Here is a 12,789-nt window from a genome sequence, read left to right on the forward strand (position 1 = left end):
TCTCGCTCAACATCACCTCCTTATCCAATCCTTCATATCTTAAAGGGCTGCTCAACGTTATTTCCGGAGAGGTACCGTCCTGTATGTTTTCGCTCCAACCATAATCTAGCCCATCCTATTTATAACAATTAGGTGGTTGATAAGCTGAATCAGGTTAGTCACAACTGCGGTTGGAGCGAAAACATAAATGAGGGTAGCTCTCCAGGAACAGGGTTGGTCAGCCCTGCACCAGACAGAATATGACCAGCATTTTTTGGTTACACGTTATAACTTTCATGATTAAGCCATTATAATCCTTTATAAATGACTAATAATTTCAATGTAAATAGTCATATTAATAGTATGTAGACCCTTTAACTATTTATACATGTTTAGCCTATTCATGAAAGTCATTTATAAAAGTGTAAACACATTTTATTAATGGAATTTAGTAATTTAAACCAGTGACATTTCAAAACTTTGCTTTTAGCTAAGCTGCAAAATCCACATTAAAATGTGTTCTGTGAACAATCTGTGTTGACCATCAAGCCAAATAAGTTCAGCTTTTAAAAAGTCAATAAAAATATGCAAAAATATTTGTCTTTTGATGTTTTTATGGGGAAAGAAAGTGTCACAATAAAACATGTTTAATATTATTTACACAACCTTGATGCAATTCATACACATACTGCAAACTTGCCACGTGTCTCAAGCAAAGAAGCTAATAATACCTGTAATATTATATTTAATATATAATCTAAAAGAAAAGTGCTCTGCATGCTTTCTGTACTAAATTGGTATATTTCTTATGACAGTAAACATAAGATACTGTAAAGATCAGCTGACACTTGAATAAGCGGCATACATCAGTGGTCACTAAGACCTCAATATGCATCAACACCATGATAAATTGAATCCCATGTTTCACTACCGCACACCTTAAAGCTCTCCCGGACTAGATTCGGTAACCTCTGGCGCACACAAACATGCAGAAGCTATTCCAAAAATACAAAGTGCAAAATCGACAACTCTCACAAAAATGTTTGTGCTTCAAAATGGTATTTAGAAGTGGATGTACATTACATTCAATGCTTTAGTTATAATTGCACACAACCTCGTAAAGCGTGAGGGATAAAGTCTAGAGTTCAATAAATATTTGTCATTTAGGAGTCTATTTAGTCTGATTTTTAGATTTTCACAAGTCCCTATTAAGCATGCAGACTCCAAATGGGTATCTAGCTGCACAAAGCTGCCTTGTACACAGACAAGCCTGAAGCTATGACATATACACAGCATTGGGTTCAATGGGTTGAAGTAACAGGGTAACAAAAGCGGCGTCTCTACTATGAAAAACATCACATCACTTAATACTTGCCCCTACATTTCTTTCAGAACGGGTTTGCAATGCAACATTCACTTGACTACGCCAAGCATCTTGACTCGGCTCATTCTCAACCCTCACACATTATTGCTGCCCTACACAGACTTAGTTGAATTTAACATTTAGAAAATTAGCATGGCAGCATTTACGGTTGCCACTTATTTGCGTCACCAAAATGGGCAGCACGTAGTCTACTTTTCCTTAATACTAATCAAGACGAATGAAGTGCAGAGAGTAAACCACAATATTTTAGAAAAAGTATGGAAGGAAACTTGCATTCAAAAGCATGGTAAAAGAGCTCTTCCTTTTGCAGACAGGACCATCACTGGTTGACTTCCCTGCTTTCCACATGCTTTCGAAAGCAATGCTAACTGATACAACCTGTTTACACTAGCATTGCTACATGCTCCAAAAATGCTAGCCATTCTGCACATTGCTAAATAACAAGCTAACAAACGTAAAAACGACAACACCTTAGGTCAGGGTTTCCCAAACTCCCCCCACGGGTGTACGCTTTGTTTTTTGCCCTAACACTACACAGCTGATTCAAATAATCAAAGCTTGATGATGAGTTGTTTAATTGAATCAGCTGTGTATTGCTAGGGCAAAAACCTTAGCGTGCACCCCGTGGAGGGGTGGGGAGGACCGAGTTTGGGAAACCCTGCCTTAGGTAAGTCGACAATGAGCTAAAACTTTTAAAAAGCCAACTATCCCTTTAAACCACCAAAGGATGGGTATGCTGAGTATGTTCCACATCGTCTAGTCCAAGTAAAACAGGGAGAGCATGCATTTGATCTATTGTATCTGGTGTTTGGAGCCAGAGAGGGATGGGAATGGTTCCTTCAAGCAATCCACAGCAGATTAGATGAAAGTTTAGCCTGCCTTCGAAGAGGTAACCCAGCTTCGACTAAAGACGCTGACCTTTGCCTGAACCCACACTCATCAAAGCATCAAACCCCAGAATCCACCACTGAGAAGGATCAAGGGTTTCAATAGGGCTTTACATCTCTACATGGCACGAAGGGCAGATGAGGAAAGTACAGTACAGACACACTTAGATACAAACAAATGGTGATTACAATACCAGTGTGTGGTTCAATACCAATCTACTGGGATGACGTCCGGTGCCGGCAGTTCACACAAACTTACTCAGAGGGAGGGGGAGGGGGGGGGCATGTTCACGAGAGCTTATCATTTCCTCTCCTTCCCTCCTTTCTCCTCCTCTCTATTTCTCTATCTCCCTCTGGTTCTGGTCGTGGATCTGGTTTTGGTCATGCGAGTCGGGCAGGAGGCTGGTGACGTGGCCGATGCCCTTGGTCACGCCCTCCCTGAAGAGCAGCTTGGCGCCCATGCGGAGGTACTCGGGGTGTTTGATGAAGCGGAAGCCGACCACGGCCCTCTCTCCTGTGCGCAGCTCCTCCTGGTGGTGAAAACAGGGAAGGGCACACAAAATGGTTTGTGTTGACTCGTAAAGCAGCAGGGCCACAATCAGTAGGTAGACGTTGTGGAACGTTGCGGATAGAAATGTCATGGATAGAGCTGACCTGATTCCTCTTCCTCTACATGGCAGAGTGGCATGTTTGTTCTATATAATAAAATCTCTATCTGAACATTGCACAAGGTTTCATTTCTGGTATAAAAAAAAATATTGACCTTGTACAAACTTGTCTAAATACTACAATGTATGAAGGATGCTGTATAAAAGAAAAAGGAGTGTATACTTAAGCAATAAGGCCCGAGGGGGTGTGGTATATGGCCAGTATATCACGGCTAAGGGCTGTTCTTACGTACGACGCAACGCAGAGTACCTGGATACAGCCCTTAATCGTGGTATATTGGCCATATACCACAAACCCCTGAGGTGCCTTATTGCTATTATATATTGGTTACCAACGTAATTAGAGCAGTTAAAATAAATGTTTTGTCATACCCGTGGTATACGGTCTGATATACCATGGCTGTCAGCCAATCAGTCAATAAGCATTCAGGACTCTGAATGCTACCCAGTTTATAACTATTATTACTAAACTAACCTTTCCATGCAGGCACTCCACGGTGGCCGTCTGTCTTACGTTCCCCACATGCACGGTCACTTGGAAGCCCCGACGGAATGTTTTGGCGTGGAAGAGAAGGACGATGGCCGCCTCAAACTGCCAGCAGATGGTGGGGTTCATCTTCGGGCTGACCATCACCATACCCTATTCAACACACACACACACATGCACCAATAAGTACTTTGGGAGATGGGAAAGGAACAACCATTGTGGAAGTGATTTTATAACAACAGTTTGTGCGTGTATGTGTGTATTATATTGTGTTGTGAGTGCATGGGCATTGTATCAGATTGTTCCAAGGACCAAAATGTGTTTTTCACTGATAGCTATCAATTTTTTAAATAACTTTATTTATAGAAGAGATGTTTTTTTCCCATGAGGGAAGTTCTTGTCTGGAGTGCTTCAAAAAGAAACTAACAAAAACATAGTTGGCTACACAGACCTCCTACCTATACTTGAAATTTCACACGTAACACACAAAACAGAGGACAGATGACAGTATCATAACCATGAGCAGTTTGTGCAGTCGTCCTGTTTCCAAATGTGACCCTGCAATGTTCAGTCATATTAAGGGATGTGATTGGCAGAACATATAAAATGGGAGGGGAAACTACAAGTATCTTATAGATAAAAGTCATGAAAATTCACATCTGGGCACATGTGGTTGTGTTGTGGCTGAGCCCTCTGACCTTGCGGAGCAGCGAGCGGTCAAAGTTGCCGAGGGCCAGTGTGGCGGCTTGGCCGGCTCTCAGCACCCTGCAGGCCGAGCGGTTCCTATGGATGCTGCCCACCTTCAGCCTCAGGAAACGGCCCTCGTCCGTAGGGCCAACCACCAGCCTCTCCCCCTCGCGACACACCCCACTGTCCGCGGGACAACGGGAGGAAAAACATATTATGATATGTCAAAGTGGAACTCTCCAGGGCAAATCATTTTTAGCAGCACTTCAGGGTTACACCATTTGCAGTACATTGACTTATATTGGTTTTTGATTAGCTAAAAGCTTAGTTGAGCAAATCCTCTAAAAGTATCTTGATATTGATAATAATCGGTACCATGACATGAATGGGATTTGTGCCACAAATGCTAAAACGTTAGCACTTGGAAACAGTGCCAGGGAAACTAAACCAAAGCAGGATTGCTGTCAGACATTGTCCATAGACAGCTTACAGGGTAAGGAGACCAATATGTCATTTTGTAATTTGGGTGAACAATCCCTAGAACAGCGCTAAATAAATCCATTATCATTCATTCATGAGTATCAATATGACTTATGGCCAACTGACCTGTAGAGAGTTCCTCCCACCACTGTCCCCACATCTGGCACGGTATAGATCTCATCTACCTATATTCACAAGCAGAGGAATTAGGAAGTCTATTTTGCAAGCATTGACGCAGAATAAGGGTGCGAATCTGAATGTGTGAAAGTGCACGTTCACATCTCGTATGTATGCAATGTATGTGTGGGTGTATGTTTTGTTACGCGTGTGCATGAATGCATGTATGCGTTTGGATGGGTTTGTAAAGAGTGTGTGTAGGTGGGTAATATACACTGCTCAAAAAAATAAAGGGAACACTTAAACAACACAATGTAACTCCAAGTCAATCACACTTCTGTGAAATCAAACTGTCCACTTAGGAAGCAACACTGATTGACAATAAATTTCACATGCTGTTGTGCAAATGGAATAGACAAKAGGTGGAAATTATAGGCAATTAGCAAGACACCCCCAATAAAGGAGTGGTTCTGCAGGTGGTGACCACAGACCACTTCTCAGCTTCCTATGCTTCCTGGCTGATGTTTTTGGTCACTTTTGAATGTCCGGTGCTTTTCACTGCATGGTAGCATGAGACGGAGTCTACAACCCACACAAGTGGCTCAGGTAGTGCAGCTCATCCAGGATGGCACATCAATGCGAGCTGTGGCAAGAAGGTTTGCTGTGTCTGTCAGCGTAGTGTCCAGAGCATGGAGCGCTACCAGGAGACAGGCCAGTACATCAGGAGACGTGGAGGAGGCCGTAGGAGGGCACAACCAGCAGCAGGACCGCTACCCTCCGCCTTTGTGCAAGGAGGAGCACTGCCAGAGCCCTGCAAAATGACCTCCAGCAGGCCACAAATGTGCATGTTCAGCATATGGTCTCACAAGGGTCTTGAGGATCTCATCTCGGGACTAATGGCAGTCAAGCTAACCTCTGGCGAGCACATGAAGGCTGTGCGCCCCACAAAGAAATTGCCACCCACACCATGACTGACCCCACCGCCCAAACCGGTCATGCTGGAGGATGCTGCTCATTGTGCTCAGTTGAACCTGCTTATATCTGTGAAGAAGCACAGGGCGCCAGTGGCGGAATTTCCAATCTTGTGTTCTCTGGCAAATGCCAAACGTTCTGCACGGGTTGGGCTGTAAGCAACAACCCCCACCTGTGGACATCGGGCCCTCATACCACCCTCATGGGTCTGTTTCTGACCGTTTGAGCAGACACATGCACATTTTTGGCCTGCTGGAGGTCATTTTGCAGGGCTCTGGCAGTGCTCCTCTTCCACAAAGCGGAGTAGCGGTCCTGCTGCTGGGTTGTTGCCCTCCTACGGCCTCCTCCACGTCTCCTGATGTACTGGCCTGTCTCCTGGTAGCGCCTCCATGCTCTGGACACTACGCTGACAGACACAGCAAACCTTCTTGCCACAGCTCGCATTGATGTGCCATCCTGGATGAGCTGCACTACCTGAGCCACTTGTGTGGTTGTAGACTCCGTCTCATGCTACCACTAGAGTGAAAGCACGGGCAGCATCAAAAAGTGACCAAAACATCAAGCCGCAGAAGGCAAGGAACTGAGAAGTGGTCTGTGGTCACCACCTGCAGAACCACTCCTTTATTGGGGGTGTCTTGCTAATTGCCTATAATTTCCACCTGTTGTCTATTCCATTTGCACAACAGCATGTGAAATGTATTGTCAATCAGTGTTGCTTCCTAAGTGGACAGTTTGATTTCACAGAAGTGTGATTGACTTGGAGTTACATTGTGTTGTTTAAGTGTTCCCTTTATTTTTTTGAGCAATGTATTAGTTGTTTGTGCACAAACGCGTGTGCATGTGTATTATTGTGTTAGTGGTGAGTGTGCGTGGACACACACAATGTCCATGCACACACATCATTCACACAATAATTGTATCCGTTAATGTGTCTGGGTGCGTGTGTGCATACGCAGGTGTAGTACCTGGAACTCAGTGAGTTGCTGCATGAGCTCCTCCTGCTCCTTGCTGTTGCTGAGAGGAGGCAGGATGTTGAAGAAGACCTTAAGCAGGTCCAGACTCTCTCCAGACACGCTGGACAGGGTGAAGATAGGTGTGATGCTACGGCATAAAGAGTGGGCATGAGGTGACTTTTACAACCAGTATATAACCTAAGCATAACGTCAGAAAAGGTGTCGTAATGGTGTAATTTAGGGTAAAGAAATTGGCTTGGGTGATCGTAACGTCATTCTCTGGATGTCAACTGGTTTTCTGGTTGAGGAGACATCAGATAACCAGATTATAACCAGGTAAAGACATGTTTTTCATAGCTACATCAAGTCATAAAGATGTCATATTTTGGACGTTATCTGGTCAGATAACCAAATAACAACCAGATAGACATATTTTAATGGTTGCTCAAAAGATGTCTAAAAAACTGCTCACCTGGTTATCTGACTTCCATAAAATTTGTTTACACTTGGGAAAATTGCGTCATTATGATGTCCCATGCCAAATTCTGCCCACTAAGATAGTTAGTCCCTTGATTTTTAAATGGGTGTATACAACCAACTAGGGCTGGAAATTGCCAGGGACCTCACAATATGATATTATCATGATACTTTGGTGCCGATACAATATGTTTTGCGATTCTCACAATTCTATATGTATTGCGATTTGATGTTCCAAACATATTGCTCACCATATGTCTGCTGCAGAGGGACAAGCGAGAGCCATGAGAAAACAAGTTTTGATCAATCATGGAAATAAAAGTGCTGAAAACAAATTGGCTCCCTATTTAAAAAGAAGATGGTGAACAAAAAAGGAAAAATACTGGAGTTTTGGTGCAGCTATCGCAAAAAATAATATTGAGATAGTCAAAACAATACGATATATCGTCAAAAAGGCCTAAGGCCTATGTGGTGTATATTGGGTTCTGAATCTCAATTCTAGTTCCCTTCTAGATCTTCTCTCCTTTTCAGCAGCTACCTGGAGGATTGAGCAAACTGCTGGGCGGCTGTGACGGCGTCATCCGGGCTGGCCACCACCATCGGCACTTTGTTACAGCCAGGCAGCTTGAGGACATGCTCCAGCTGGCGTACTGTGCGCTCCACCGTGCCCTTGGCGCACAGGTCCACCTTGCTGACCACGATAAAGATGGGTACCTTTAGTGCCATGGCCAGGCCCAGGTGCTCCCGGGTGGTGCCAGCTAAGGGGGAGAAAATAGTATCTGGTTGGGTCAGTGGTAGGGTTGCAAAACTCCCAGTAATTTACCAAAGTTACCAGACTTCAGAAATGTTGGTAACTTTGGTAATTTATACTTGAGTAGAAAAAGATGTTGTCCATGTTGTCCATGAGTTTCTAGTAAATAGACCATATGGTTCAGGAGAAGATTTATGGAAAAACATCTAGTCAACAATGACCTCATTTGCAATTAACGCCCTCTTTGTAACACTAAGTACTCACATACTGTAAGTAGTCAAACGCACATCACTTTTCATAGCTTGCTGGGCCAAACAAATCTTGTAGAAGTTAAAAAGGCCGGCACAATCTACACTGTTATTATAGCTATATGATCGGGCTTACCTATGCCTGTGTTGGCGCTGACCACAAGCATGGCGAAGTCTGGGCAGTAGCTGGTGAGGCCAAAGATGGTGGTTTTCAGGTACTTGTGGTGGCCGGCCAGGTCAATGAAGGTGATCATCTTAGAAGAGCTCTCACAAATCTCCTCGGCTGTACGGGAGTCACTGTAGTTCACCACCTTCAAAAGCCACATGAGAGGAAGTTCGATTAACTTGTGTGTTGTTACACTGTTTTTATGGGTTCGTAACAAATGGAAGGTGTTCAAAACATTTGTGTGCTGTTACACAGTTTTTGGTGTTATTACACTTTTTTGCTATATCAGTGTAGTTTTTGAGGAATAAGTTGTTTTTGTTTTTTAATAGTCTTTGCTCAAAGGAAGGGAAAACTCATGCGTGTTTATCCTTCCTTCTTTATCTTGTCACCTATAAGACGCTGTTACCCACCTCCCCTTTGCTATTGAAGCCCAAAATCTCAAAGCTGATGCTTGATGTCCTGCCCGTTTGGATCTCATGAAGGTGCCTGAAGAGGTTGAGGCGTGCCCGGCCTCGCCCGTTGTCCAGCTCGCCTTGCGTCAGCACGCCCAACAGTGTGGACTTCCCTGAGTCCACGTTTCCCAGTACCGCCACACGCAGGTCCAAGAACTGCTCTCATACACACACAAGAGACACTGCAGTGAAATTACAGCAGATTGACGTGGCAGAAATCCTTCATTGTATGTACAGCTTACCATTGACCATTGATTGAGTGCAAAACAAGAGAGTCACTCTCCTTTTGCATTTGAATGCTTAATTGACAAACAGAAAATAAACAATGGGAGATAGGTGAGGAGACAGTGAGAAGTGAATTGAAGCACAGACTCCAGTGGGGAGTTGCATATGTGCAAGGAGCCAGGAGTGTTACAACTGGACCACGTCTCAGCACACAGTCAGCCCTTCTACTCTACTTCACTCTGTAGTCCATAGGCTAGCCTTACTTTTGAGATTTGTAATTTGGGTGAATTGTCTCTTAAATAAGTCAAGGTGCTGTTTAATCTCACCTGTTGGTCGTCTGGAACTTTTCGGACAAGAACCTCTGCGATTTTCCGGCAGTTTCTGTCCGAGTCGTAATCCACCTCTCTTTCTCGTAGAAGTGTGATGTCAGCACCAACCCTGGTGAGGCAGAGATAGCACATTTATAACCAATACCTACCAAACTGAGGGGCAACTGTTAAATACAGTAACAATGACAAACTGTCAAATTAGACATTTATAAACTAGTTTCTTCAAGAATCAATGGGTATAATTGAAATGACCATGGAGCTGAAGAAAGTATCCCAGATTGTGCCTTTGGTGATGTTTGCAAACAAGGTAGTGACATACTTCTCTGCCATCCTCCGTAGGGTCTTCAGCGAGGCTCTCATGTCTCCCTCTGACAGTCCGACAAGCAGGCCATTGTCTTCCACCCCAATCTGATACACCGCCTCGCCCCGTCCCTCTTGAAGACGCCATTTTAACTGGGTGGCCAGGTGCTCAAAGCGATATTGTGTGGGGTTCACCAGCTTCAGCTGCAGTGAAGGTAGAGCACGGGACAGCACTTCACCACCAAGAAGTGTCCAACAGGTGAACCTCGTGTTTGAGAGCATGCATTCATATACATGGATGTGTTTTGACTTTTGATTACTAGCTACAGGTGAAAGGGAAGACGACATGCAAAAAGAAAGAAATGTATACCAGTACCTTATATTCAATGTTTCCCTCTTCAGCCTGAGAGAAACAGAGGGAAGGACATGTTTTGAAAAGGTGTGCCCGTACTGTATTTTGACAGACAAGCACACACCCCTGTTGACTAATGTACTTCTGAATAAAAACGACCCACACCACAGCAAGCTATCACTACAGTATTTTACATCTATGCACCACCAGGGAAACAATTTATCTTGCTACATCATGGAGCTGCCAAGCGGCTCTCTTGCAGCTAGTCACAACATTGTTATGTGCGAACGCCAGCTGTTGTTGTCAACAAACAAACAAATGTCCATTCCCTGCTTATAACAACGTTACATATGGACAAAAAGTTTCTTACCATGGAAAAAGCTCAGACGACAGCATCTGCCAAATGCTAGCTAAAATAATGTCAGAATTTGTAAATAGCTAGGCTCTGGCTAGTCTAGCATTGGATAATATCGCTAGCTAGCTAACTAACATGAACTTGATAGCAAGCTCCAGCTAGCAGTAGCTGTACATCTGCTACAGTAGTAGCTAGCCAACTTACCTCCGGTGGTAAATATGGTGGGGTTTTGTTGGTCTTTGTCTTTTTATTCCTTCGTCTCTTTCTTCTTTTCCCTTTTTTTGAACGCGTTTTTTTGGACGTCATCCTTCTCCCATTACCTGAACTGGGACCTTGCAAATTTGATCTAACGTTAGGCAAATTTGATCTAACGTTAGCGATTGTACCAACGCCGGTCCCGCCTGATATTCGCGCATCCATCGCGGGAATGAACTAGCTAACGCGAATCCACACTGTTTTTGTCAGTAAGAATATAACGGACTTAAAGTTGTACGTCTGCAAATGAATCAATACAAATACATATGGGCTCAGAGTGGGTAGCTAACGCAATCGGTCCAACTGAGGCTGGCCTTCTCTCCATCACTTGCCTTCTACTAGTCCAGGGTTCCCCAACTGGCGGCCCGCGGCCCGATTTATATTATTTATATTACAAATGTTATATTATTATTATTTGTTCAAATTGTTGGACATACAATACTTAAAACATCAGGAAATCAGCTTCAAGTGATTTTAATTTTGGAATTCTGTTCCCAAATTACCACACATAATAAAGAGGTAACTTGATCTCAAACAAACGTAAGAAAGGTTTGAAATTATCCTTTTTTTTTGTCAAATATGATAGATGCTTGGGCTTCTTGCAGTCATTTTGCAGTCTACAAATTATATTCTGGTCACCGACTATCAACAAAAATCGTCCCGCTGCTAAATCTTGCGGACCGTTAAAATATGTTGACGATGCTGCCTAAAGCGAGCCTCAACCACTAGTATCCGTGTGATCTGGGGTTTTCTGTCAGGGTTTGCAAAAGTTACCAGAATCACAAAGTCCAAATTGGCTATATAGTAAAAAATTATGACCCTTTTTTTATGTGGTTTTCGGTCTTCATTTAAGATTAGGCATAAGGTTAGCAGTGTCGTTAAGGTTAGGTATAAAATGCAATTTTAAGAAGATAAATTGTAGAAATAGGCGGGGTTTATGATTTTGTGGCTGTGGTAACTAGTGACGACCAGAAGGGAGGACCTCACGGATCGCTTCCTGAACCAACGGGTCAGGTCAGAGATACTTTTGAGGAGATGGGAAACTCCATTGAAATCGAAACAACCCCATTGTGTACGTTTCCCGTGCTAAGTCAATGGGTCATAAGGTGCATTCTGGGCGATTCAAGGGATAATAAGAGCTCTCCTCCAAGGAGTGAATGGGAGTCAATTGGGAGCTCAAAAACCCAACATTAGCATGAATTTCGTCAACAAGAAGTACAACATTAGAAATATTTTCCAAGATGTGAGATAATTAACTTACTATCTGTAATATTGTATAGCTTTGGAATCGTGACATTAGGTACTTTCGAGGAAAATAGGCACGTTTCTCGACTCTTAAATGTATTTTTATTAACAACAAATCAATACAGAAAGTACAAGGGAACACAAGTGTATATATATTACATATAATGGACAGTCGAGCTAGGGGGTACAATATCACATTACAATTACACAAGGACCTTAAGGGACATACATACACTTACAATTCTAACAGCTTTTTTGTTAGTAGAGTATTTAACTGTCTTAAAATACAGTTCAATTTATTTTTGTAGGGTAAGAAGCACGTTTCTCGACTCATACCCTGGAGAAGGGATTGCGTGACGATTAGTTTAGCAACCGCGTGACGCAGCATGATAACGTGAACGCGATTGGGCGACAGTCTGTTGGGTGGGGTGTTTGCACCTACAGTTTTGCTTCTGTACTGCAGTTTGACTGACGTCCGGTCCAGAAAGACAATTTCTATAGACTGCCAGAGTCCGATTTGAAAATTCCTAATAAGACATTTCAGTCACCACCTTTGTGCACAAAACATCCATTGAATTATTCAAATAATTGTCGCTGAGGCAGAATTTTTCTCCATCACTCACTGCCGAAGATATTAACATTTTAAATTCATCCAATGCCTGCCATGTTGCGTTGCTCCCTGTGCGCACTGGGTGCTAGTGCGCATGTATGTGATGTTTGCACTGCCGGCCCGCTTGTTAGGCAGCCGCCATAGGGCAGATTGACGAGGGCGCCATTTTCTGAGCTAAACTGACCAAGACGCTCCTGACGCCGCCCTTTGATAAACAGTGCCCACCTTGTCAAAGACAAGGGACAAAATATTTTACTTGTCCATTCCCAGCGCGCCTCTCCAGGGTGCTGTTGAAGAGACGCATCTCTGCAGCGCTCCACCAACGTTCCGTCCCAAATTTTTGTATCTGACTTAAATCATGTAGCACATATAGGATATGGTAAAGAGAGTATGTGGCCTTTTCTGTAGCC

General features: G+C 43.5%; 1 protein-coding gene across 1 annotated transcript; it reads right to left on the reverse strand.

Annotated features, from left to right (window-relative positions):
- Positions 1–610: 610 nt before the first annotated feature.
- gtpbp2b (GTP binding protein 2b) lies at positions 611–11,255 on the reverse strand. Its single transcript, XM_023983110.2, has 12 exons — positions 10,474–11,255; positions 9,939–9,965; positions 9,582–9,766; positions 9,260–9,371; positions 8,667–8,864; positions 8,227–8,401; positions 7,630–7,849; positions 6,627–6,762; positions 4,699–4,757; positions 4,104–4,275; positions 3,394–3,558; positions 611–2,780 (listed from the first exon to the last, which is right to left on the reverse strand). The coding sequence occupies exons 1-12, from the start codon at positions 10,687–10,689 to the stop codon at positions 2,586–2,588; spliced, it is 1,860 nt and encodes a 619-aa protein (XP_023838878.1). The 5' UTR covers positions 10,690–11,255; the 3' UTR covers positions 611–2,585.
- Between the last annotated feature and the right edge of the window lie 1,534 nt (positions 11,256–12,789).

This window comes from Salvelinus sp. IW2-2015, linkage group LG1, assembly GCF_002910315.2.
Source record: "Salvelinus sp. IW2-2015 linkage group LG1, ASM291031v2, whole genome shotgun sequence".
In the NCBI taxonomy this organism is placed as follows: Eukaryota; Metazoa; Chordata; class Actinopteri; order Salmoniformes; family Salmonidae; genus Salvelinus; species Salvelinus sp. IW2-2015.